Source organism: Dermacentor albipictus, chromosome 1 (genome assembly GCF_038994185.2).
Source record: "Dermacentor albipictus isolate Rhodes 1998 colony chromosome 1, USDA_Dalb.pri_finalv2, whole genome shotgun sequence".
Lineage (NCBI taxonomy): Eukaryota > Metazoa > Arthropoda > Arachnida > Ixodida > Ixodidae > Dermacentor > Dermacentor albipictus.
The window spans coordinates 412,041,960-412,069,583 of record NC_091821.1 but is presented as its reverse complement, the minus strand read 5'-3'; the positions used below and the strand labels follow the sequence as shown (position 1 = coordinate 412,069,583).

Here is a 27,624-nt window from a genome sequence, read left to right as displayed (position 1 = left end):
ATTTACATTGCTAATTCTAAATTTCAACTAAACTAAACGTAACAATTATCATCATCTATGGTTTCTTTGGTTTCACTGTCTGTTTCTATATATGGTTGTGACCCACATATACTGAAAGAGTAATAACAAAAGGGAAACCAGAGCACTACTGGAGCAAACAATAAGTAAGATTTTTTGACAAACATAACGTAATATCTGAGTCGCAATTTGGTTTCAGAACTGGTAAATCTACAGAAACAGCGTTATTAACAACGAAGGAAATAATTTTGAATAATATTAATAAGAACTTGTGTACGGTGGGCCTTTTCCTTAACTTTAGTAAAGCTGTTGACTGCTTGTTAACAAACTTAAAATGTACGGAATCCGTGGTAGACCACTCACATTGCTTGAAGGATATCTCCAAAACAGAAGCCACTCGGTGTCTTTAGATGATGAACTTTCATCTTTTTTGCCTATCAGTTGTGGTGTCCCACAAGGGAGCATATTGAGACCCCTTTTGTTCAATATGTACATAAATGATATTGTAAGCATAGATCCTTCCATTGATTTTGTGATATACACGGATGATAGCACAATATTTCTTTCAGGCCCTAACCTTAATGATTTAATGGTGAAATGTAATGACCTACTGATTAAATTGTCTAGGTGGTCAAGGATGAATAAATTAAGAATTATACCTACGAAGTCCAAGGCTATAATATTTCGCGCAAGAAACAAACCAATAGTACCGAATTGCATGCTTCACTTTGAAGATCACCAAATAGAAATAGTTGAAGTGCACAAGATACTTGTAGTACATTTTTTCTGCTATTTAAACTGGGATGCCCATACTGACTTTATCTGCAAGAAACTCTCTTCCGCCTGCAGGGTTATATCGCGATGTCTTGAAACTTTACGTTTACAATGTAAATTATAAGTTTATTACGCACTTTTTTTTTCTCACCTTAACTACTGCAATTTAGTACGGGCCACAATGACCAAAACTAACATAAATAAGGTTCTCGTACTGCAAAAGAATATTGTTCAAATAATCGCCAATATTGATAATGCAACTACCTCCAAGTATGCTTTTGAAGCACATAACATTGTCCGGGCCAACCATTCGTATCACTTTAAGTTGTTACAAAAAATGTATTTTTCGACGGCATCCACTGCCGATTTTTATTCGACTCTGGTATCTTTGGACATGCGTCATGCTAACATACACACAAGAACTATTAATATATGGAATATACCACATTTCTGTACTAACTATAAATTACAAATGTTCTCTTACAACCTGCCCCACGTTCTAAACACATATAAACACACAATAGGATGTTAGGATGGATAGTTGGGCGTGTTGGTGAAGCATGATTTCTGAAGTGAAGGCGCTAAAATGACGGAGGACAAAGAAGAAACACACACACAGGCGCCCTGTGTGTGTGTGTGTTTCTTCTTTGTCCTCCGTCATTTTAGCGCCATCACTTCAGAAAACACAATAGGATATACCAATGCTGAGCTGCGGAAATATTTTGTTGAAATGTGATTTTATGTCTTTTATATTTTGCTTGATTATTCCTATTTAATTCTGAACATTTGTATGACCATTTGAGCGTCTCTATTTTCGATTTTATTGTTTAATTTTTTTTGCAATACATTGTTACACTCTGTATGTATAACTGGTGAAAGTTTTCTCTTTATTGACTGTAACTATTGTATGTGTGTCTGATTTCTGTACTGCTTGTAGGGGTTTTCTGGACATTGTCAAGCTGCTCATGCAGCTTTTTGCCAGAAAACCCTCCAGTTGAACCTAAAAAGTAAACTTACTTACTTAATTACTTTTAATAAATCTAAATCTACAACACCTAAAGTTCACTGATAGCTTCAATACAAGCAAGAAAGCAATGCTAATGAAAGCCAAAATTTTGATGCCACTGTGCCTTAAAATTCTAATAATATGCCCTTCAGGTGCCAAATAAATTCAATTCATTAAAAATTTTCTTTCATATTTCTCGAGCCTTTGGAATCATGAAAAGCATACAGCTGCGGAGCAGATAGAGAATTTTCCAACTCAGAGAGTTTTGTTTTCTGCGGAATGTGGACTCCATGCGAGAACACTCTACAGGGGCATCACATGAGAACATCAACTACTTCATGTCTAACATACTTGGAAAGCACCTATCCAGCCATTTGAAGGATATGTCTGATGTAAAACACTATGAACGATAAAGAATTGAATGGCGAGTCACATGACAACATACTGACACTAAGAGAAAACACTAAAAGCCATCGATCTTTCAACTTATTTTACTAAAACTTGTATAGTAACCATTAAAATTTGCAGCTCAGGTAAAATTAGAAGTGTTTCAACACCTACATGACACGTTTTAGATATCTTCATGCACTATCTCGGGTGAACATTTGCACACATAGCACCTGAAAGGGATATGACCAACTGACATTTGTAGAATTGCCTGGCGCAACAGATATGTGCCGGCCACCTGACCATAAACCATTTTCCTAATTCGAAAGTGCACTTCTCTGCAATGCATGTTAGCCCAACTAATGGAAGTGCCGACTATCGTTCAAATGAAGATCAAGTGCTAGCTTCACACACTGGGGCTTGTCTCTTGAGCATGATTTCATCACGAGAGCTGTGCCCACATTTTCCATGCCATAATACAAGCAAACTGTGCTTGTAGACGCTGTTTGTAAAAATGACTGCAGCGTCCTTAGTTGGGTAAACTGCCTCGCAGGCAAGCTAGCTTTACAATTATGAAAATAATCTATTGGCTAATTCGTACATCCCAGCCACTGTGGACACTGGTACATGAAAGTAGAATTTATGGACTTTATAAATGCTGTTACATCCATATAAAATTTCAATCTGGCTATCTCCGGTAATTAGATACTACCCAATAACGCAGCACTACAAGTGAATTATGCAATTAGAAGCCTGTTTCTTCTTACTGCTAGAGCACACACACAAAACAAAAAAATAATTGTGGACTCTGCAAAACTTGCTCTGCAGCCCAATTTGACTGAAGCATAAGTGTAAATCATCTAGTATGCAGCATCCCACATACTATGTGACTGTCATCATGAAAAATTCCTTCTAACATACTCTGTCTCAAAAAAGTACACTGCAACCTTGAATGCATGTAAAGGACAGCATACATCCTTAATCTGGTGATGTGTTTAATGAGTTACCAAGAATGTCATATACAGTGAATGAACCATGAATAAGTTATTCATGAAATGTTAACATACAAGACGAAGGATGAACGTATGAAAATGAATTTAAGCAAACCTTCATCTTTAGTGGAACACAGCTGAAAATATGAGGTATAACACGACAGAACCATTTTATGATAACACAAATCACGCACGACAGAGTAAGGTGCACTATTATGTATATGTGCAGCACGACACAGATGAAGGACAAGGAATGGACGACACGAGTGCGAAGTGACAAATGCCCCTCATCAGTTTCGTACTGCCCACATACATAATGCTAACCTACCAACCCACCCAACTTGTTGTGTTGATATAATTCCTTGCCATAAACTCGGGTTCAAAAAGTGAGTGCTCAAATATATCCAAAGATCCACGAGTTTACTTTTAGGCAGAGTTCAGCAGAACACAAGGATAGGCCTGATTAAAAACATCTTGGAAACCGCGGTAACTCACACAAGCTCCATACAGTCTACGACGTTAAATTTCCTGAAGAGTACAAGCAGATGAGGAAAACCAAGCACACGTCTTTTACATGGCCTGCTCAGCCTTGCAGCACGAGTGTCTGGCGACTGCAGGAGACGTGATGCTTGGCATACATTAAGCTTCACAAGCTTGTGAGCTGCTTGATCAGAGGTTGAGGCATGAAGTCATGGTCAATCTACTTGTTTGCAGATGACAGTTTTGTTCGTCTGAGGTTGTAGTTGCTCTTCACCACATTCTGCAAGGTAAGATTGAAGAATATAACTGAAGAGCAGCAAGGGGATGATGAGCTTGCACTAAAAATTACACAGGAGGAATAGTGCCTCCTCAAAATTCCACTATGCCAGAAAAGTTCAAATTACCCTTCCAAGAAACAAGGATTTATGCTTCAGGAAGCACAGGTGTATAGCTTTATAGGTATGCACTACTGACAAGATGCTCAGACCTACGGATCTTTATCTTACGACTGGCATATGGAAGGAAAAATAAAAGAGGACTTACCTCCTTGTCTGCTGGAACAGGGCTGAGGTTGGCTGCACAGAAATCACGTGCAATTAAATGTAAGCACATACAATTGAGAAATAACAAATTCAACTTTTCAAACCTATTGAGAAATTATTGATAACACCTTTGTAGCCAGCTGTATACAGAAGCACAGACAAAGATGCAAGGACAGCTCTATTGACCAATCAGGGTCATTGAACTTAGTAGTATACATTGAAGGAAGTAAAGTGGCATGTAGGCAGCACTTGATCACAAGAATTTTCAAATTAGGCAAGAGCGGTGGCTGCTGAACCTGGTGCAAGAAAGCAGCGCGTGGCCCTATTACAGTTGCACCACCGATACACCAGAGGTTCATTATTAGAGGAGATGGGAGAAATTGATATGTTGCGTCAGCGTGGTGCCGAGAGGCAGGCTTCACTGCCAATATGAAGCCCTCACTCTTTGACTCGACTAACATACACATGCACCATTCCTCCTTTGCCTTCTCCTGCCAAGGGACCATGTCACACTTATGTCATGTGCCGGACTTTGCTTTTTTCTCTGACTTTGCAGTAAGATGCCAATTACACAAAAGTAAATGAAGGTCACATTTCCATTGTTCTTTTTAAATTTGTGTTGAAAACCAAGCACTAGCATGCCAGTCTGACGTCATACATGTCAAATTATTTTCTCTTGTTTGGGCCATTGTGGCACAGTATGCTCTCAAAATGTTTTAGGTTTAATTCCTGGCTTCTGTAGAATATACATTGTAGGCCAAATTTAGCTATAAAAAATTAAGTAGGCCTGAGCAGACGGCATCAAAACCCATGACATCAGGTTGAGTTGGCACAGGAATTTAAAGGAGCATTGCCACCCGTGTTTCACTTTTGCTTCTTTTCTGACTTACTATGCCTACTCTCCCGGTAATTATGGCCTTATTGGTACTATTGTAGAAGGGTAAATTACTAATAGATGACTCTTTAGTGTCCCTTTAAATGAACTTGTACTCTTCAAGACAACAGATCTCATTTCTATAATGACAAAGTACAAGTGTCCACATGTAGTAGTATAAATGAGGAGAATGGAAATAGAGGGGCTCAATTTTTTGTTAATCATGACCATATAAAGCCAGGTGTGAGACCAAGATAGTTGGTTTTCTATGATGATGTAACCAGCACAAGAGGGGACACACAACACAAGAAAGGATACAGGGAAAAGTGCTTGACCTTGTTGCCTTTCTTGTGTTCTGTGTCCCCTTTTGTGCTGGCTACATCATATAAAGCCAGCAGGCAATGAAGTCAAGGAAAGCATAGGGGCAATTAGCTGTGGTTGAAATAGAAATGTACGTAAGATACCACCTTGTTGCTGGCGGCGACAAGTTATTGGTGGGGACACTTTAATTAAGGTTGTGATTAACAAAAGTCTAGGGCCCTTGCTTCCCTTCTCCTCGTTCATATGTAGTAAAGTGCGACTAAACAAGAAATGAAGATAACCAGATTCAGTGCAGCCACCCAATAGCTTTATCCTCAAGTTTTGCATGAGAAAAAGTTGGAAGTTATCATTTCGCTCGAATATAATGTGCCCCCATAAACTTTACGTGCACACATCCATGCTTCGTGAAGGGGAAATATTTGTATTGCGATGCTGTTGCACCGCCTTTCCAAGCTATAATTAGTTTGGCCATACAGTAAAAGCTCGTTAATTCAACACACGATAATTCAGAAATTCAGATAATTAGGATGGCTCTATTGGTTCCGGCCAAAGTGCATGTTAGTCTATGGGACCAAACCTTCGTTAATTCGTCAGGATGTGGCCCCGCACCACTTAATTCTGACAAATGCTGATGGCTGCCACTACACGAAAGTGTGGTAAAGCAGCGCTGGCACCCCTGGAGTGAAACCGAAACCTGAGAGGCATCGCCATCAATTAGTGGGGGCGATCGCATTGTCACCGAATGTTGGTGTCTTCTTTCTTCGCTCCACTGCGCCTTCAACACCATTTTCCCTTGTGTTGTCGAGTCGGCATCACTTCTTCTTGCGGAATTTGTTTTTTTCATTGTGACCGTGTTTTGCATGATACCACCATCGTGCGCTACAGTGATGGCAATGCCAGCAAAGCGACAGAAGTACGAAGCCAAGAACTTGGTGACTAAGGTGGAAATTTTGTAGGCTTTGAAGAATGGCGAATCTCAACAGCACGTTATGACCAAGTACAACATGAAGCGGAGCACGTTGGGAATGTATATGAAAAATGAACAACAGATTCTTCAAGCCATTGAAAGCGAGAAGTTTGATGCATTAGGAAAGCAGTTGCGAACTGCAGCTCATCTCTCATTATGGCACAAGGTGAGAAGTAGGCTGCAATAATGAACATTGAATCGTCCAGAGCTTCAGAAGGGTGGTTCGTGAGGTTTCAGGAGAGACACGAACTCGTCTTCAGAAGTGTGTGCGACGAAAAGGCCAGCGTTGACGAAAGCGTGACCACCCAGTGGAAAAATGTGAAGCTGCTTGAGAACATTGCCGCATATGAACCAAGTGACGTGTTCAATGCAGACAAAACTGCTCTATTTTTCAGAGCTCTGCCTGACAAGATAGTGACTTTCAAAGGGGACCCATTTATTCATGGCAAGAAATGCAAGCAAAGGATAACTGTGCTTCTTGCCGCCAATATGACTGGCACAGAGCGCTTGCCACTTGTCGTCATCGGGAAGGCGCATAAGTCACGTTGTTATAAAAACATCGAAAGCCTTCCTGTCGAGTACAGAGCGAACGGGAAGGCTTGGATGACCTCGGACATTTTTCGATGCTGGCTGCAGCAGTTAGACCGGCACTTCACATCTAAGGACCGAAAGATAATTACGGTTGTTGACAACTACAGTGCACATAACTGCACAGTCGAATTGAAGAACGTCAAGGTACTTTTTTGGCCGCCCAACACTACATGTTCCCTTCACCCGGTGGACCAGGGTATCATTCACTACGTGAAGTCGAAGTACCGAATGCACCTGCTACAGCGAATGATCGTATGCTCAGAAGTTGGAAAGCTGTATGAAGTGTACTTGGCGCAGTGCACATCATCGCCAACGTGTGGAAAAAATACACCTCCGCAAGTCATCTCAAATTGTTTTTGGCACAGCACTTTTAGGAGGCCCGAGCACGCGGCAGTAGCCGACGAGGTGTCAGCCCAGTCCAACAATAATGACTGCCCGACCTTCGATGCTGTCCTTCCCACAGATGTGACCCTTCAAGACTACATCGCGATTGAAGATTGTGCCGCCATGACTGGTCTCCTGACCGATGAAGAAATTAATGATGTCACAGGCGCCCGGGAAGACAATGATTCACGAGAAGTCACGGAAGCGCTTTTGATATTGGAGGACGTTTGCCTGAGCCCTTCCGACAGTTTGTGGGCTGTCGACAACTTGGAAGAGTTAAGAAAAATTGTGATGTCAGCCGGAATCTGCGCAAAAAAGCAGACAGCTATTGCAAAATACTTCAGTAAATAAAGGTATGCTTATCCAACTTGATTTTAATGTTTTTCCTGTTCATTCGTTAATTCAGCATTCGCATGATTCGGACATTTTTCCCGGTCCTGTGAGATCCGAATTAACGAGCTTTTACTGTACAACAAACTTGCCCAAGCCACCGTTATTCAAACGTTTCTTAATGTGGCCAAGTTTTGATTACACATTGTTGTGCAAGCGTCTTTACTTTCAGCTACTTCTGGACAGAGAAGCCACATCATAGTAGCACTGATTTGAAAATGGGTAAGACAACAAGCCCCGTACAAATTGAGCAGCTATAGAATGCATGAAAAGCACTGCTGGTTGATCAACATTTTGCGGGCTGTTTGAAGACTCAAGAGCAAATATTAGACGCCAACAATTTTTTTCAGTCACCTCTTTCAAATGTCACTGACCTATGTGGCACATAACTACATTTATGCTTATGAGTAAAATCATAACTACAGTGGGGACGTCAGCTGTTCACCAGCAAACATGAATCCATTCCTGGCTTTCATATAGATTGTTCTTGATTTGGCTGGATCGATCAGTGCGTCCGCACAAGCAGAACCTTATGTCATGGCACTGGCCAAGTTATATGATGGCAAGTGCACACAATGGCTTCCTCGCTACCTCGGCAACCAGGATAAAATCCCACCGCCCTCAAGTTCGACGTCGTCGGAGCTGTGTACAAGAAGCCGGTCTAACCACAGTACCTTCAGTGGGCACATAAGCTGTTTCGTGGCGAACATGAATCCATTCCCATTTTTCATGCAGTCGAAACCAGCTGCATGACCAGAGCATGGAACATCATTTCGAGGAGCGCGGCTTTGCACTCGTGGCAGCCTCACGGTTTTAGTTTCCCACGCTTTGATAACTGAAATTCGCTGTATCGCAGTTACGCGGGCAAATGCATTTTTCAAGATCTTCAGGTTGACAGGGCTCTTACGGAGAGTTTGCTTCCATTTCCCAATTACGATGAGCCCACAGAAACTGAAGGTGTAGAAGTTACATGTTCTTTTTTAGTTAATTAGCAACTAATTACCACCTATTACCCGTCACCCCATGGTCGGCAGCGCTGACATGCTTGGCATGTCTCCCAAGGAACCACCCTTTTTGATTAAAAAGCGTTAAATAGCTTACTGAGTGAAAAATCCGGCCTCTGGCATTTGTAGCAGCCTCAATTCCCATTGGCTGCGATGCCAGGGCACGAATGCACCTCAACGGAGAAGAGCACAAAAAATGGAACACCAGTGCGCCTGGTGTTGTATGAGAGGAGAGGGCAGCAGTGCAACACTACATCACCTTTGCTCTTAGAAGTTTGCATTATCGGAACATTCTAACTGCACCTCGGTAAGGCCAAATGAAAACACGCCAAGCATCTCAATGCACTCGCTTGCCAGCGAGGAGTTCATAACTCGGACCGCTCAGCGGTGTTCAATTGGACGTTAATGCTTTTGCATTCACAACTCATAAGAAGTGCTTAGGTGCCCTCGGATTTTATTTCAGAAGGGCTATTTTTAAATATTACTTAGTCTTCATAGAAACACCTTGGATATCCTGGATATATATGCATATTTATATACATGTATTCACCAATTTGCCATACCGTGGTTCATAGGCAGATATCACACCTGATAGGTTGTTTCCAGCTTAAAAAACTGCGCTTCTTTTGTGCTTGACGTAAACAGTAACGTAATGTGTTAATGCTCAAGTGTCGTGCTACCAAAAAACCCTTTCCATGCGCATTAAGGCAGGTAACCTTGAATGTTTATGTTCTCAACCTGGGACTCTCTGAATTTGCTGAGAATTAGACAGCGAATTTTACTACTGCAAGCACCACCATTCCATGTTTCTTGTCTCGGAGGAAACGCACAAAATTTGCGGTAGTGCCACTAGATGGTGCAGCCTGTCCAGAAAGAAGCGCAAGAGAGCAGCTCAGCTGGCGCGTTTCTGAGCGTTCATATGCACTGGCATGCCATGCGTTTCGGAGGCCAAGTGTAGGCTTCGCGACGGTGGCAACACGTTGTGTCACTATATTGACTCAATGCTGACACATTACAGGCCACCAGTCATAGTGGGATAGCGGGCTCAGCCGCAATTCTTCATTTCTCATTTGTATGTGCTTATAAGTACTGCTGAACCTCAATATAACGAACACAGCGAGTATAATGAATTGTCGAATACTATAATGAAGCAAATCAAATTTCACTCGCCAATCTCAGCACATGTAATGAATGCATGCTTACAAAGAAAATGGAATATAACGAAGATATTTTTGTGTCAAATCCGGCTTCATTATAGCGAGACTTGAGTGTATATGTGTTTATTTTCCTGGCTGTGTACAGGCATTTCACTGGAATGAGGACAGGTAGGCATTGCACCAGAGTTGCCCTTAAAAATGACATGCAGCATGCACTTTGGTTCATCAAGTCACCAAGCTGACGAAAGTCAGTATATAGGAGTCATCAAGGTCAAGCTATGAGGGGCAATTTGACAGAACGACAGACGATAGTTTCCCGACCAATCAGCAGGGTGTGAAAGTGTGCAACCATGTCACTGTAACTGTCGCAAAATACAAAGGTGAGCTAGTTAGTTAGCAGTCAACACGAAAAGTAAAATCGGTACAACAATAGGACAGTGCTACATCCGTGTCTTTTGTGTCCTATTTTTATGCTTTCTTTTCATGATGACCATTCTGACTGTGTACAGCAAGATATCGTGATTGCTGCATGTGTCTTGTGCGTTTTTTTCATTACCCTCCTCTGTGCGAACTGCAAGCGTTCACAGCTAAGCGAGTAGCATTGCCAAAGCACTGGCAGGTAATGAACAGTTTCCCAAGTATCCAATATAGGCTGCAGATTGGCTTGACACAGGCACTTAGGCTCAGATTTTGTTAAGTTGCCCTACTGCTGCACTGGAACACCAAACGCCTCTCCTATTCACTTCGTGTGTTCATCATTCAGCAATACTTGACCCAGTTTTTTTGCACTCATGTCTGAGTGTAAACAGCAAGAACAGTCGTTAGCAGAAAATGCAGGCAAAATTAAAATTAAATTGCGGTGTTCTATGTGCCAGAATCATGATCTGATTATGAGGCATGGCTTAGGGGGAAGATTCGAATTAATTCTGACCACTTGAGATCCTTTAATGCGCACCGAATGCATGGTACAACGGTGTTCTTACATTTCACGCCCATCGAAATGTGGCCAGGATCTAACCCGTGACCTTGAGGTCAGCAGTGCAAAGCCATGGCCACTAGGCTACCACGGTGGGTAAACCTAAATTATGTAAGACTGAATATTGAAAGCTGACAGCTCTTCAAATCAAGTCAAAGAATCGGGAACCTCCAAACGACCTAAAAGACATCCTTTACTTTGTGCAAGACTTGCAGTGGCATCAATGACAGCAATTATGAGACCCTAAAAAAGGAAGAAAAAGAAAGGAGGTGCCTACCTTGCTTTTCCTTGGACGTAGCATTCGACTTCGTCGAACGTTGGGGCTCAACACCTGGCGTGTTCTCCTTGCTGGCCAGATGCCTCCGCATTGAGCCTCCAAGTTTAACGCTCTGGCTGGCTGACCTACACCAGTGGACACAACGTCATTTGTTTCATAGTAGCAACTGTTGAAGGGGTACCATCATGACATTCTCGACTTGTTCTTTTTTTTTTCCGTTAGATAAAGGTACGAGCCCTCTAATCGCTCGAAAAAACACACATGCAAGTGCTGGGACTGGTCTAAATAATTTACTAAAATAGTCAGTTTCACCCAACAGGCTCAGCATTGTTTGCGATAGCAAATTATTAGACAGATATACTAAGTAAAGCTAGTCACACTCCCTTACTAAGTTGACAAGAACATTGTCAGGTGCACACAGGCAACCTCAAATACATCTCACTCTATGACCACGGAGACTCATCAGAATGCTGGCGTGGTGAAGAGCGGCAACAGTGGTGAGCGAATTTCATTTTGCGCTGTCTCTCGCTTCCACATGCACTAGGCGCTACCTCCGGTAGACTAGCCTTCAAACTCAGCCCAGATTGCTTCTAAGATGGGACGTGCACGGCTGCACTCAGCTGCTGCTGCTGGAGTAGAAGAGAAGATGAGCACTAACCTGCCCTGTTCCCCACCTTCGTAGCGCTTGCACGTCTCCCTGCTACACCCCTTGCGCACGAGCGAATACGGCGCACACACGCCCCGCCTTCCTCCCTTGTGAGTGTAAGAAGACACTGCCGTATCAAGCCACCATCCTACTTAGCACAGCCTCGCTTTCACTTGCACCTACAGCACACGGCGTGCGGCCTCAACATTATTGCAGTTGGACTTTATACGGAACATCACAGCGATGGTGCCGCAGGTAGCCGAAATTCACCTGGAGTGTCCATATAATTGCTACTGCAATAAGCATTTCTACGAGCCAGTTCTGGTTTTGGTACCCAGTAGATGGACGTGTCGTGACGGCGCAATGCACTAGCTCACTCCATCTTGCGATCGCAGTGTCTGCTACATGCAAGCGTAGCTGAAAGAAGCGTATGTAGTGCTCTCGTTTATTATTTTTTTTAGGAGCGACTTCATTATTACTAGCTTTATTGCGACACGACATCAATATTTTGTTCTGTGTCATGGCATCATGGTGATGTCGATGATTGTAGGTCTGGGCTTTGGAAACCAACTTTAGTATTAAGATAATCACATGCCTCCTAATCTTCATACTTGCAGAGTGCCACACTTATACCTAGAGAAGCATGCAGTAGAGTTTATACAACTTCAAAAATATGCTACAGTGCACCTTCATCAGGTTTTCAGATCTTGGCATGTCATAGAACTAGTGACACTGCCGAACCTTTGTACTTGCTGCAAGTGTCGGTTCAAAGATTGTCAAAGTATTCCTTCAATGCCTGTGATGGTCATAATGCATAAATACCGGCTTTGAAGTATAGTGAAAGCTTATGTCTAGGTGTGTGCGGATACTTGAGCATTCGATTTAGAATCTAATACTGAGCGTTTGAATGACTTCATTTGTGAATTGAATATCTAATATTAAAGCGCTCGAATGTTGTGATGGGCCTTAATCTCACTACTTTTAAGCATTCAAGCATAACAGTACAAGTTCATTTATATTCTCATTTCTAATAAAGCAAACCACTGCTTAAATACGTGCACAGACTAATGTCTTTCGTGTTATAGCTGACCAGGTAACTAGAATATAATTCCCTTTTAGTCATTACTGTGCAATGTTACAATGACCGATTTCAATGAACACGGGAATTGCAGTAAAGAGAAGAAATGCAAGCCTTCTTCTCACCAAGTGTTGCCGACACTTGTAAGGGTGTCCTTCTTAGCTGATGTCTTCTCTTCCATTTTGTTCCTGCATGAAACAAAGATGCCTTTAATTGGCAGTATCGAGCCAGCAAGCCTAAAGGCTGCATCAAGCAAAGATTGCTCATGATGAAGAATCATGATGGCCCTTTAAAAATAGCGTGTAACCACTATTACAACCAAATGTACTTTCATATGAATTGTGCTAGAGATTAGACTAGCTGGTATACCGTGATGAGACTCCGTTAAAACAGAAACAAAGCACGAGACTGAAGGGAAACAACATACACAAGTGCTAACTTACAACTAAAGGTTTATTTGCGACACCATACTATGTATGCATGAAAAGCCATGCGTGTGAGCCATATTATAAATGTGCAAAGGGTGGGAGAAACAATACAAAAAAACTAAAAAGGATGCCATTATGAAGGAGAAAACAATGCTAAGATTCAAGTAATCTGACAGAGTATCAGCCATCACCTACACATGTGACACCTAAATAGCCTAATTACTTCCTTGACACTGCAATCGATGGCACATTCATGCACTGACAGTCCCCCCCTCAACATTTCTGCAGCTTCGGCTATTTCTCTCATCCAATTGTGTAGCTTGGTGCAACTGACTGAAAAAAAGTGACAAAATGAACTTTGAAACGTCTTTCTCAGCAAAAATACAAGCTTGGTTTGCCGTTGAGAGTTGTTTCCAGGCGTGATTGCTGGCAGAAATCAGTAGCGTTCTTCTTGGAGAGCAAGCTCAAGTTATTACAATGATCCATTTCACACCAAGAACTCGGAACAAGTAGTTGAATATGGTTGAATTACATAAACCATCTATATTATTGCCTCCTCAAAAACATATTTGTGCATGTGTTGAAGAATACATTGATGAGTACAGTGTTAACTTTCAAAATGACATCTGCATGCCTGCTACAGGTTTCCGAGAGCTTCTTCAGTGTACCTCACTTCCAGCCTTTGTTGAGTGTAATCAAGAAATCTACTTGCAAAAAGAAGGTGTGCCTATCAGGTTGCATACTGCCCCAATTCTCAGCAATTTGTACCTGACACACACTGATAGCTTTTGACTGAACTATGAATCACGTGTGTTACAAATTTTTTCGCTTGTCAACGATCATTTTGTACTCTGTACAACTGGTGAAGACAGCGATGATCTCATTTCAAGCACCTTAATACATTCATTGAGTGTTTGCACCTCCTGGTAATTACTCATGAGCTTCTGCAGAATCATACAATTAGGTTTCTAAACTTAAGGCTGAGCTTTTTGGAACAAGTTTGCTGAATGTATGATCCTAGAGGGCTTACACCTCTGTTACTGTATCAGCCTGCACACATTAAACTTGCAAAAAGGGGGCAATCATTGAGTCTTGCCTCAGAAACATGCTAAAGTAATCCTGTTCGCACTTAATGCACGGCAGCTTCTGCATTATGCAGCTAGCGACTCCCAGCAGACAACATCAGCTGCAGCAGACGTGACGCACCACAAGGTGAAAAGAGAAAAAGGCGTGCAAAGTGAAGCAAGCAGGCAGGATCAAAGCAAAGAAAATGAAGGCCTGAAGACGTGCAACAAATTGCAGCTATCCCATATACACATCAGGTTTCACACAACTTGAAAAACGGGGCGAGAAGACAAGGGTAAAGGTATTCATGTTGACACCACCTAAGTTGTCAGCACTGTGCAAGAGGTTTGCCCAATCGCCAAAGACAAAATGCTCTACAAAGCATCGTGTCCATCTTGTAGAGTGCAAAAAGGGTGCGGCATATACTTTCCCTCTGCCATGCGGCAACCAATATGTGGGACAAACAGGGCGTTGGCTAAATGACTGCCTTCATGAACACAACTACGTCCATGATTGAATGCAAGGACATGTGGCAGAGCGTTGTAGAAGCTGTGGATGTAAAGCACAGTCTGAATGTGCACTGTACTGTATTCACATGCTGACCAGCAGATGAAAGAAATAGTTGAAGTAGCAAAACTGGCTAGGGGGTCTGTCAATGTGCCATCTATTGCATTGTTGAGCAAGGAATTGTGCCATTTAGGTGCGACATGTGTAGGCAATGACAAATGAATTTTTGCAGGTTACTTGAAATTAAGAATTTTTTTTTCTCGTCTTCACGTAAAGTATGGGCTGTCCAGAGAGCCCATGATGTGGCGAAGCTTGGCCTTCTCGTCCCAACGTGGAAGTGGCCCGTGGCTTCACCTCCCTGAAAAAGGGGTATCGGAACCTCTCGGGACTATCAATAAAGTTCCTTGTCTGTCTGTCTGTTCCCTTCTTCATAATGTGTAGTGACCCTTGTTGGTATGTTCTTCGTTCTTTTTCTTTCACCCTTTATGCAATTGTAATATGGCAAATGCACATGGCTTTTCATGTATAAATAGTGCAAAGGCGTTTAATAGTCACCGGTGTTTGGGACCAACTGTTAGCGCAGAGCACTCTCTCTCAGAATGAGTGGCATTCACGAGCAAAAGCACACAAGAGGACGACTCACTAGAAAGCGCTGGAGAGCAAGACCCACTACATTGATCACGTAGTTGAGCGTAGATGTGCATTAGATGACATGGTAGAGGCCTTCATACTTGGGCAGTAGTTTCGACAAGAGCCCAGGTGCAGTGGAAGGGACCGAGAGCCACACAAGTGCTCTGGGGAGGAACGTAATGTAAAGGCCCACGCCAGATTGTGACACTGTTTCAGAAGTAAACCTTCCGTTGGAAGTCAGCACTTGTGTATGTCGTTTCCCTTCTGTCTCATCCTTTGTTTCCATGCTACGAAGTTACATTATTTCATCTCAGGTTTATACTGCCAAGCATCAGCAATGTTATGTGCTCCCAGAGCACACAAAAATGTAGCCATTTTCAACATTAAGAAAGTTGCTATAGAGGGATTATTTTTGTATGTTCTTAACAGGCAAGTCTTCTTTTGAAACCTCCCCGTTAGGAAGCTGAACTGGCATAGCCAATTTTCAATGTTAGGCCATCCTCAGTATAAATGCTTCTTAGGTGTTTATGGTACAATGCGCAGTGTACATTGCAACTATTACTTTTACACCACATTTACTTTTTCCACCATTGTTACCTTCCACCAAGTGTCACTTCAATGGAAACGGGGCCCTTTCTGTGGGAAAAGTCACCACGGTACAAAGTTCAAGTCTTGCTTCATATTCAAACGGAGTTTTTGTTAAGTCCTTTTTGCCAGCTTCTATTGTGATGCTGCTGTGATGTCATAAAAATTATATGTGGTGCTGAAACCCACTTTTTTTCCCGTCATTTGCTTATGTACCAAACTGCTGCCTTCAATAAACATGACTATTTGCTATGCTAATTTAGATAAATTTTTGTTGGTATCTTACCTCCATTGTTTTACTTTACAATGTATTTGAGATTCACATGCATTAAGTCTTCAGTTAAACATTCTCCCATTCTTTAGCACAAAACAATGGAAGTCAGTACAGGATTTCCCTGCAACACAATGTTCACTGCTGTCTGTGGTTGTCAATGTTGTAGTGGTGAAAGAAAGGAAGGCCTTAATGCAACACAAGCCTTGTGAAATAAAAAAAAAATGTTTATTTGTGCAATGCATCTACACCACTGTACTGATTTTTCCAGAGAACCTGCTGATGCCATCGTACTTTTGGTCACCCTCTAAGCGTCCCAGGACCTCCACAAAACCTTTGGTTACTTGAAGCTTATTAACCTGGTCTGTACAAACTGGTTACATGGCCAACAAATAAAAGCAGGGAGAGTTGTTTTGCAATTCAACTTTAATGCCCACTGTATCACTTATGCAACACTGTGTTTGATGCCTCGAAATTCTCATCTCAGCAGACGAAACTGAACGTTCAGCCTAAAGCAGCATTTTTGATAGACTGGAGCAAGTGCTCCCACCAGTTGTGGACGATTCAGCAAACCAATTACAGATGACTATACGAAAGAGGCTTTACCTCAAACATTTCATTGTTTTTATTGCGCAAATGTACTCTCCATAGCCAGAAATAAATGTGACCAATAATAAATAATAAATAAATATTTAATAATAATAATAAATAAATGTGTGTTCCACATGGCTTCAAAGAACAAAATCTGCAAATTCCTACTTTTCAGCAGCTCTGCAAACAGATGTGCTACAGATAGGCATTTTTGCATGTATTTCGAATTATCAACACCTCGAACTATATCGTGATCCCCTTCAAGTTAGATAGAATATCCAAGATAGTATATCCATAGTATAGTATTCAATGACACCTGTTTGGTGCACCTGTGCTTTGTTTACTCAATGAGAAGAGCCAGAAACAATGAGGCCCACACTGTTGCAGCATGCAGTTGTTCAATACTGTAGGCTCTGTGTGTCAAAATGTTGGGAAGTAAGAGATTTGTATGCAAGAGGTCGCTTCCTACTGACATGGTAACAGAGAGTGGTAGTCTGCAGGTCAAGTTTTTGCCTGTTACCTCCACTGCTGCAGAATTGAAAACCACAAATAGAGAAGGACATCTTTTGTTTACAGCTATGGCAAGTTGTGCTGTCCACGTGGCTCTCAATGTAGCCTCACCGATGAGTGTACAGCCTGTACAGGAGTCAATTTCATAGTCCATGCACAGTCAAACTTAGTCGTAACGAAGTCGCATCCGACCTAAGAATACTTTCATTACAACAAATTAGATCTACATAGTCATATCAGAATTTGTTATGTAGATGTTTGTAACACTGAGGTTCAACTTGACATGGATGCGAGGATGAATGATAACCTTCTTTTATAAATGTGCCTGCCAAAGTGTAGAGTTCATATATTGTGTCAGACGAATCATGGCCAGCATGGGGGCAGTTGCCAAAAGTTGCTGCAGAAGTTGGAGGTTATTGCTACTGTGAACTTTCACATTTTTCTGCTTCTTGGTTCATACTTTTTCAATTTATAAGTGTTTTATGCAGTAGTCACAGGAAGCACTCTGAAACGTGCATTGTCAGTGCCTTGAATATTTTTCTGAAAGACAGTTTAGGCAGGTGGGGTCCTAGTTAAAATGTTTGACACGAGACACTTGAGCATGACTGGCATCAGCACTTGCTCATTTTTATAGATGCATGAATATTTTCGATATGCTAATATACAAGGAACTTCTTGATACAATGCCGTTTTGCATGATTTCCTGGCGCCAACATTTGTGATTGAGAATGAGAAAAAAAAATGAGCCAATACAGTTACATTTCCTTTTTACCGGTTAACATGTTCCCGAAAGACACCATTTTTCGGCATGAACATTCAGTACATTGCCAAACTGGGATTGTACAATATGTTTTCTGACCATAAGATCACAGGAGAACAAAGAAAAGTGCAAGGGACGCATGATTGAGGGAAGTTGGTGCCCGCTGCGGCAGCTTCCCTGCAGTACTCAACTGCATGTGTCATGTGAAAATGCCGGCGCACACTTAGTTTCTGGCACCATCAGATCACCTCGCAGCTCATCACACCGACAGCTATTGCCGCCAACCTTATTGCAATAACCATCTTCACCTATCTGTTTCACAGCGCACGTGGCGTAGTGCCGTTAGAAGCATACTGCATGTTTTTAATAGGCCAAACACATAATAATCAAAATGTACTGCTGTTCACTATTGTAGGCGACGTAATGCGATAGTCATGTTTTGCTCTGGCAGAATCGTGTTCCGGTGCTGTCCTCCAGCTCGATTTTATTTTGGCTTCCTGTCACGGGGACAAAGCGTCAGAGCCGGGAATCAACAAAACGCTTGGGCCCCACCAGTTCGTCGGCATCTTGTGCCGCAATGATTCTCACCAAAGGGGCATGTCAAAACTGTCTGCCAAAATATCCCACTCGAGGAAGTTGCTGACCCAGGTTAAATTAAAGAAGCGCAAACGTAAGCTTGCCAATGCTGCATTAACGACAACGCTTGCCTCGGGCCCCATAAGCTGAACACGAGTCGGCGTCTCATGCAGTAACAATTTTCGCCTAGTGGGCACGTCAAAACTTCCCGCTAAAATGCAATGGCTGATGAAGCTGCCGACCCAGGACAAATTGAAGAAGCGTCAACGTAAGCTTGCCAATGTCGTAATAATGAGAACATGAGTTTCTGGCAGGTCAGGTTGCACCAGCTCGGCACGTGTCCGTGTACCATGCTGCAACGCTTCGCATTATGTAGATATCAACTACAGTTGCGTGTGCAGAATTTTTTTATGATTTCTGGTCGCACGTTTTCCCTGTTAGTATGCTTTATTTTGGCCTTTGTTTTCCAACACGAGGTTCAACTGTAAATGGAAAAACCAGTGAGCAAACTAAAGAGGAACAAGCAGGTGCAGAAGAAGACACTGAACTAGGACCTGAAATTGACATAGAAAAATGAAACTTTATTTCTAGAGCCAAAGATCCTGTCAAGCAGGCATTGAAATAATCTGAAATCTGCACTTACATTCGTAGCAGTTTCAGCTTCACAACCACAGTATTCATAGCTTCCAGCTGCTGCGCGAACACTGGCAGCAATCCTTTGTAATGCATAAAATCAATTAAGGAGTCAATCGAGGACAATGCACTTAGCGTGGACATCGAGGTCGGAGTCAAGGAGCCACTGTCACTGCTGCTGCCGCCACCGTCACACATCATTGCCGCTGTCGTAACAGCACACCTTCAGCGATCGCCTCGTCGGTGATTTCATCACAGAATGAGGCTGCACTGTCTGCAGTCAAGAACTCCTCCAACGCACCACCTGTGTCACCAGTACCACATGCTCCCAGAGCTTGGTTAAATCAGCGGCATCCACCGTGATGGTCTCAGTATCAGTAGGGGGGATAGGTTCGTCCTGGTGCACAAAGCCTGCCTTTTTGAAGCAGTTTTGTGTGGTGGACTGCTTCACCTCATGCCACGCACCATAGACGAAGCACACGGCCTTGAAAAGGCTGATTTTCAAGTCAGGGGGCCTGTCTGCACGGCCCGATGTGCCAGTAGCTGTGCGGTCAACGACTAAGATTAGCCACTCCAGCATGCACTACCGAATATAAAGCCTTAAAGTTGGCTATCATGCCGGCGTCCGATGCCTACATGCTCGCCACAGTGTTAGGAGGCAGAAACATCAATTGGACTGTCAGCTTCGGGTTAACGCTGTGTGTGCCACAGTTGTCCAGTAGCAACACTACTCTTCTTCCCTGACTTTCAATTATGCTGTCCAACTCGAGCAGACACTCCTCGAACAAGTCGCAGGTGATCCACGCCATCTTATTGCTGCGATAGTGGATGGGGATGTGCCGATTCTTGAAGCATGCTGGCTTTTTGGATCACCCAATAATGAAAGGCTTGAAGCGATGGCTCCCATCCATGCTAACACACAGCAACACAGTCACCCTAAGTTTAGAGTGCTTCCCGCCGGGGCATGTATCTCCTTTGAAAGCGTGCGTCTTCGACGGCAACATTTGAAAAAAGCAGTTTCGTTACAGTTGTAAATATCCTTGTCCGGGTAACGCTCCAGCATGTTGGGCAGCTGTCAGTAGCCACTGCTCTTTCGCCTGCATTTCCAAGGAAGCCGGTTCCCCTTCCACGTCTTTAGAAACAATGCCATGCTGCTCTTTAAAACGCTGAATCCAGCTTCCTCCAGGCTCAACGTTTGGCCATTCCAAAAGAAAAGCAAAGTTTTTCGCTTTGGCAGCAAATATTGGCCCGCTGATAGGCACATTAGGCGTGCGGGTTGTGATAAACCACTGGTAAAGAGACTCTTCCACATCAGCCTACAAAGGGTCCCTAACCCTTTTCCGCTGATCGGCATGGCCACTAATACTTCCTGCCTTCACAATCGTGGTGCTCCTGGTCTTCAGAATTGAAGATATTGTCAACTGTGCGAGCTCATATTTCTTCACGAGGGTGCTCACCTTGAAGCCGCATCGAAAATCCTACAAAATTTGCATATTTGTGTCAAGCAACACAGCTTTCCGCTTTGTCAGCACCATCTTTGAACTGGGCTGTCTGCTGCTTCGGTAGCTTCAGCTGTGAAGCTACTATTGCCCTTGCTGCGAGAGGAACCGAGTTAGAGGAGGGGCGCCACCCCAGCGCTTAGCTTTTCACTTTTTCTCGCTTTCTCTCTCTCTCTCTCTTTTGGTGTGATTGTGAGCAAGGCGCAAGGTGCAAAAACGTGAAGCAGCTGGCGCCATCTTGTGGCGTGCTGTGCCAACTCGCGATGCTCTCCGGTGCGTCGGTGGTACGGGCAGGGGGGAACGCGTTGTGCGGTAATGGCGGCAGATACGGAATTGCGTAGGTGAACAACGCCCTGTCTTGGCATCATACGTTCAGGGAAACCAAGCAATGCATATGTCAGGAATATTCTGAATGGCAAACGCTGTCCTGACAGCAAAATTTTGGTTGTTATATCCGATATGCAGTGAATAACATCGTTATATATGGTTTTTTCCCGCATAGACCTAATGCATAAAATGCCACTGTTGCCTTGACCCATCGTTATAACCGACATATTGTTATATGTGGTTTCGCTATAAGTGGGCTGCGCTGTATTTTGCCTGTCAGTCTTCCGGAGAGACTGATGACAAATTTCAGCAACAAATGGCTGTCGAAGCATATGTGTCTGTGCAATGTCTACGCGAAAACCATGCGAGCCCATCAGGAAATATGTGCAGCCGTAATGTGTGCAAACAAGTCAGTGAGCTTACTTATGTTGTGCCGGGTATACTACCAGTGGCGTTGGTTGCACATTCTCGCTGACGCCAAGGTCATATGGCCACTTTGGGGCTCTGATGTGTAGCTCACCATTCAAAAATTTATACGCGTAAGATGTCTATAAACATCAATTAGCTTCAGAAATTCTTCCAGCGTTAACTGTCTCCCTCCACTAACGTAAAGGAGCTGTGCAAGGTCAGATACATCAATAATGAAACCGGTGCCAAACTTGCCCAGACTACAATGGGTACGGATACATGTGCAGAAACTTCACCCGCTTAGCTATCGCTTCATTGCAAAAAAAAGTTTTCTGCAATTGTAGCGTCATAGATAATGAGTGATATTTCAGATGCCTCACTGCAAGCTCTTTCCATAGTTTGAAAACAAAGGCTCTTGCTACATCCCAAAAGAGTGGGTTATAATGTTTCGAATCTGCATTGTGGAGAGTTTGGCAGTTATTTTCACCACCTGGGGATCTTTAACATGAATCCAAAGGAAGGTGCACAAGCCCTTTTGCATTCTGCCACCATTGCAATGTGGCTGCCCAAGCAGAGAATCAAACCCGCAACCATGTGCTTTGCAGCACATTGTCAATAGCCCCAAGAACGACTGAGGACTGCTCAGGTGATGTCAGGGCACGCACTCGTGGCGATCACCTGCTACAGTTCAGGCAGTGTCTTGGCACTTCTTGCAGTATTTTCCATTTGTTTACCCTTGTTCCCTATGCTAGTACACCGATGGCAGTCCTCTCAAATATATTTCTGCTGCCTCTTCGTTTGTCAAAAATTTATTCAATGAGCTTATTTCCTATAAAACTTCAGTATCTCAAGAGCAATGTTACAGTGCCAGCTGATGGAGCTCAGTCTAGTGCATTGAGGGTTTTGCATGCGTGTTTCTATACTCTGAAGTATAGCTCACATGAATAATAAAATCAAACTAGCAAGCATAATATAGAACAATACAGATAAGCATAGGATAGAACAATACAGATAAGCGACCATGCTTCTGTGGTACAACAAGCATGCAACAAACACTGGCTATATATTACATCTGTAACACTTACCTTGATTTCAACCCACTAAAGCTTGTTTGCTCACGACAAGTGGTTCATGGTAATATATTGATTTTCGCAATGCATCACAAGGGCGTTCGGCAGTAGCACGAGGACTGAACTAACATTGCAGTCTAGATTCTTCTGGTGCCATTTCCTTTTTGACTGCTTCTCAAGATTAGGTTGTTCTTTGCCATTTAATTATAAGCAATTTGAAGTAAAGCTAATCAATGCTTTCAGCTGTTTGCAACCCACGAAAAAGCATGGAGCAATCTATGTGCTTGTTGCTTGAGGAACAGTTATGATGGATGTTTGGGTAAACCGTCATAGCTGCTTGACCTAAATTTCTTCGCGAAGTGTGCATTTTAGACCGTACAGCTACTGTCAGCAAAAAGCAGAAGCCTCATTCCAGTAAGGGACACATTGAAGATATCATCATTCACCAGAGAAGGTAAAAGAATTGAGATGATTTGAGGCTTGTGGAGTCTTCTTTATGAGGTCGGCAGTGGCGTAGCTAGGTCGTCTGGCACCCGGGGCCCATAGGTCTTTGTCACCCCCCCCCCCCCCCCCCCGGGTGTAGCCGGTGGAAAGAAGGGCGTCTTCAGACGTATATGACTACCAGAGCAATAGGAACCTTGATTAGAGCTTCGCAGGCAGTATCCTTCTAACATAGTTTTATAATGTTGACACGAAATACCAAGATTACTGTTTCATCTATAATGCAATGTGTGTCATAACTAAGTACTAAGGAAATGTTAGATTTCGAGCGAAGCATCATACAAAACTTTCAATGCTTAATTTGAAGTCATTTTTTTTTCATGCAAAATTTACAGGCAGGCACAACACACCTCTGCACTGCAAAAGCAGTAGGCTTCTTCAATGCTCCATAGCTTGCGATATACATGCTGCAAATTTTCACAATCCACATGGTTTTAAAAAGAGAACTGCAGTTTAGGTGTTACAGCAGAAAGCAGGTGAAACATCCTTCAGAAGGTACGGCTGGCACACCCAATATCCTGCGCATCATGCGTGGCAGCCAAGAGAGCCAGAGCGAGAGGTGTCCTGGCCGTGACGTCATTCCCGAGAGGGAGCGACTCAAACTTTTTGCCGCTAATAGGCGCTGAGCAACCATGGCGGCTGCAATACAGTAGTCTCTTTGGACAGAGGATGACAATAACTGCATGCTTAGCCATCTTGAACGCCAAATTTGAAAGCGTTGCATTAGCAGTGAAGCACTAAAAATATGCCGAAGTAGGCCCTATGCCAAAGTTGTGTTCAAGATCTTGTGCAGCTAGTAAAAATAGCAATAACTTTCTAAACAAGGGACTTTCACATTACAAATGAAGTTTGCCTTAATGTTTAGAGGTTCCAACACTTTTTTCTCAGACAACCATCGCAACCTCACAGCCAAGAGAAAGACACTGGCATGCTATACTGCAATGGGCTGCACAAAATGCAATGCACCTGACATACTCTGCTAACACTTTTAAAGCAAACCACCCACCCCGCTATGCCATTAACACATCATACTGGGCAATGCAACGAATTCCTGTAATATAACAAAAATGCAGTTACACGTTGCCTAAAAGCAGATAACCTGAACTTTCTAAAAGTGAAGCTTTCTTTGTTTTGACAAGCATTACACATTGTCTTCATCATTGTGAGATCACTGCATAAATTTCTCACACAGTGAATGCACTTGATTTGGTGTTTGCATTTTGGCATAGCTTGTGAACAGCACAGTGTGTCAAGAAATATTGCATAAGATTATACATTGCATAAGATGAACGTTTTAAAAAGATAGCTGCCGGGTTTCAATCTCAAAACTGCACGGCGGGTTATGAGAGATGTCATAATGGAGGGCTCCAAATGAATTTTGACCACTTGGTGTTTCTTAAGTAACTTACACAACTTAAAAATTATAACAAAACAGCATTAGACAGAAGAGAAGCATATGCATAAGGCACAGTTGTCCCAGATGTACAGCTGCCGAGTTTCAAGCAAGATTTTCTCACACTTTTTTGGCTGGAAACAGGAGTGAGAAGCGAACAGGCTTGAATAGGAACGAGAAGTCGGGCAGCTGCAGTGGTGCTTGCTTCTGCTGTGCTGCTGTCCCAACTCCTGCATTTAAAAATGACGAGAAAGCCATGATTCACCAATACATTTTTATGTTTAGTGTGCTAAGCAGTCATAAGATACGTTGGGATGGCTCCTTGCAACACCATGCTCAAAGCCACAAAACAGGAATAAAAACAAAAGCTCAGGAATTTTGTATTTTCAGATGCTATGTTTTATTTGGTTTTACTGTACACTTCTGTTAATCGACTCCTGTTAAATCGATCCCAGCCAAAGGTCCTAGCTTGTGCCCATGCATTTCTATGGGCCAAAACTTTTATTAGTTCGATCATAAAATTGGCCTTTGCTGGATAATTCAACCTTGACCAGTCAGCACGCATACACCCGACTGCTATGGTGAATCCGAAAGTGGCAGTGCCTGTATCGATGGAGCTTAGGGGACAGTGAATCCAATGAATACAAGTCGCCTCCCACTGAAAATATCTATTTTCAACCTGCCCTAGGAAGATATTCAAGCAATAACCCTAGCCCACAATGTATGATTACGGTATTAAGCCAATTTTAATATACGGCTTTATTTTTCTCAAGAAAATCGGGGCAAAAATTTATCTGCGTGCCATAATTGAGCATGAAACCACAACCGCTACTCGTATGCTTTTTTGCACAACAACCATGTATTACGGCGAAGCAGAGTTAAAGCTATGCGGCAAAGTTGATTTAGAAAACCGGCCACCGCTGTGCGGCACATATTAAACACTTGGCCATTTCTCTTGCAAAAAGGTTGGGTGCGCCTAGATTTTTACTTTGTTTAGGAGCTTTATTATCCCGTCTGTGCTAGTTTTGTACTTTGGGCAAATTGGATTTGGGGGTGTGTTAGAATCGGGAAAATAATGCCAAATCAACGGCTCCTGTTTTTTTCAATGCCAGCCAGATGCGGCTGATCCAACTGTTCACCACCCTCCTCTATCATCCGTTCCTACTCTCCCCCATCGGCTAGCATTTGCACCTGCTTTGGGAGAGTGCCATCTGGGTGGCGCCTCACAATGGAAGTCTCAGGAAGACTGGCAGATGCGTGATAACCTGAAAGACGCAGCGACAGAACGTCTACTGCTTCACCAGCGGAACGGCAGCAACTCAAGCTCAGACACACATGTGACGCAAGCAGCCGTACCATCTGGGTACGTCGCATCGCGGCAACTCACTGAAGTAAGGCGCACCAATGAATGATTGCACTGGCATTGAAAAAATAGACGAGGCGTTGGCGAAATGGGGACCAGTAGTGTGTCCTGGCATTTGTTTTTTTCTTGCTTTTTGTTAAATTCGATCAGTCGGATAATTCAATCAATTTTTTCGGTGCCGTCAAGATCATATTAACGCAAATTGACTACGTTATACCATAAAAAGTACTCAAGGACAGATTAAACATTGAGGGGCATGTCTCGTATTCTCCCACCTAGTAATCCTGGCCTGATTGTGCGATTGCCAGGTCAATGAGAAAGAAAGGAGCATCTCACACAATACTGGATCCTCCTAACGATTTCTCCTTGTATTTGAAACCATTCTATACCTCCGAATTTGCATTATCTTCGTAAACCACATTTTCATCATAGATATCGGTCTCATTAAAGTGGAATTTTTAAAATTCAACTGTTGCTAATTCTATATTTTGGTTAAGGCTTGATCCTGACCTAAGGCCCCTGCCGGCATCCCTACAGTCTCATGGGCCTAAGCCTTCCCCTTTGATCCTAAAGCTGGACCTCACCAGATATGTAGTTCAAGGTTGGTCAATCAGCACGGTCTTGCCTGGTCCAAACAGTGACCTTAATCATGAGCCCGATGGCTGTAGTATGTCTTAACAGCTCCAGGGGATGGTGAATTCGCCTCATCTCAAGCAGCAAAAGCTTATTTTTGGCCTACCAAATCAAGTTTTTCAAGCAAAAATGGCAGTTAACAATACAGTGCAGAGCACTTATAATGTAACCGCTTTTAGTGCAGGACCGGTTATAGCGTGGGTTTTTTGATCACCGATATGTCTTCCATAGAACTCAATGTACAGGCAGACCGTTTATTGTGTAGGCACGTGATGCAGAATACTGTTTATAGCGCAGTTCCTTTAAGCATGCGACCATGAAACAGCCTTTTCTCAGAGACGTGCCCGCCCGACCGCACGGTTGGCGGGCGCGCAAACGGGGAGCTTGGGCGTGTGCGTGGAGACCAGCGGCGCAAAGCGAAACAAAAAGGAGGAGAAGGGCGGGAAACTTTAGAGGAAGTAGGGAGAGTGTTTTCGTTACTATAGCAGCGTCCAATCAGGGTGCGCGCTGCATAGAGTGCAGGGTAGAAGTGATAGCGGTGACAGCACACTTCCTTTTTTTCAGTCTCTTTGTTGCATTTGGTGTGTGCACGGCGTGATCTTGTGTTGTAGCTGTCTTCTGTGCACGTGTGTTGTCGGGCTTTTGTCACCATGGCGTTGGCAGCGTCTACAAGCGATGTGAGAAAGAGGCATGCCTTATCGCTGGAGACAAAGGAATGCATTATAAGGGACATAGAAAGGTGGCTGAGGAAAGGGTCAGTGGCGGCCAAATACGGCATTTCCAACACAACTGTGTCGACCATACACAAGAACAAGGACCAATTGCGGCAGCAACTGCAGCAAGACGAGTCTTCCCTGTCACAGAAGAGAATAGATAGGTATGTCGAAGTATGAAGACATGGACGCAGCGCTCTTCAGACGGTTCCATGAAGTTGGGGCTCAGAGCATACCAGTGAGTGGCCCCATGCTCCAACAAAAAAGCCAAGTCCCTTGGTGCTCTTTTAGGCCACG

The 27,624-nt window shown here is 43.2% G+C and overlaps 1 protein-coding gene and 1 pseudogene across 2 annotated transcripts in view; both read right to left on the bottom strand.

The window, feature by feature from the left end:
• Positions 1-2,191: 2,191 nt before the first annotated feature.
• The window catches only part of LOC135913042 (uncharacterized), a 47,938-nt gene continuing 22,505 nt past the window's right edge, over positions 2,192-27,624 (bottom strand). For both annotated transcript variants that reach the window (XM_065445681.2, XM_070532215.1), the window contains exons 5-9: positions 24,743-24,848; positions 12,990-13,052; positions 11,141-11,265; positions 4,201-4,232; positions 2,192-3,937 (exon numbers count right to left, since the gene is read on the bottom strand). In XM_065445681.2, the coding sequence (XP_065301753.2) occupies positions 3,878-3,937; positions 4,201-4,232; positions 11,141-11,265; positions 12,990-13,052; positions 24,743-24,848 (386 nt within the window). In that variant the 3' untranslated portion in view covers positions 2,192-3,877. The remainder of the gene's footprint in view (positions 3,938-4,200; positions 4,233-11,140; positions 11,266-12,989; positions 13,053-24,742; positions 24,849-27,624) is intronic.
• Positions 19,510-20,955, bottom strand: LOC135913023 (tigger transposable element-derived protein 4-like; annotated as a pseudogene).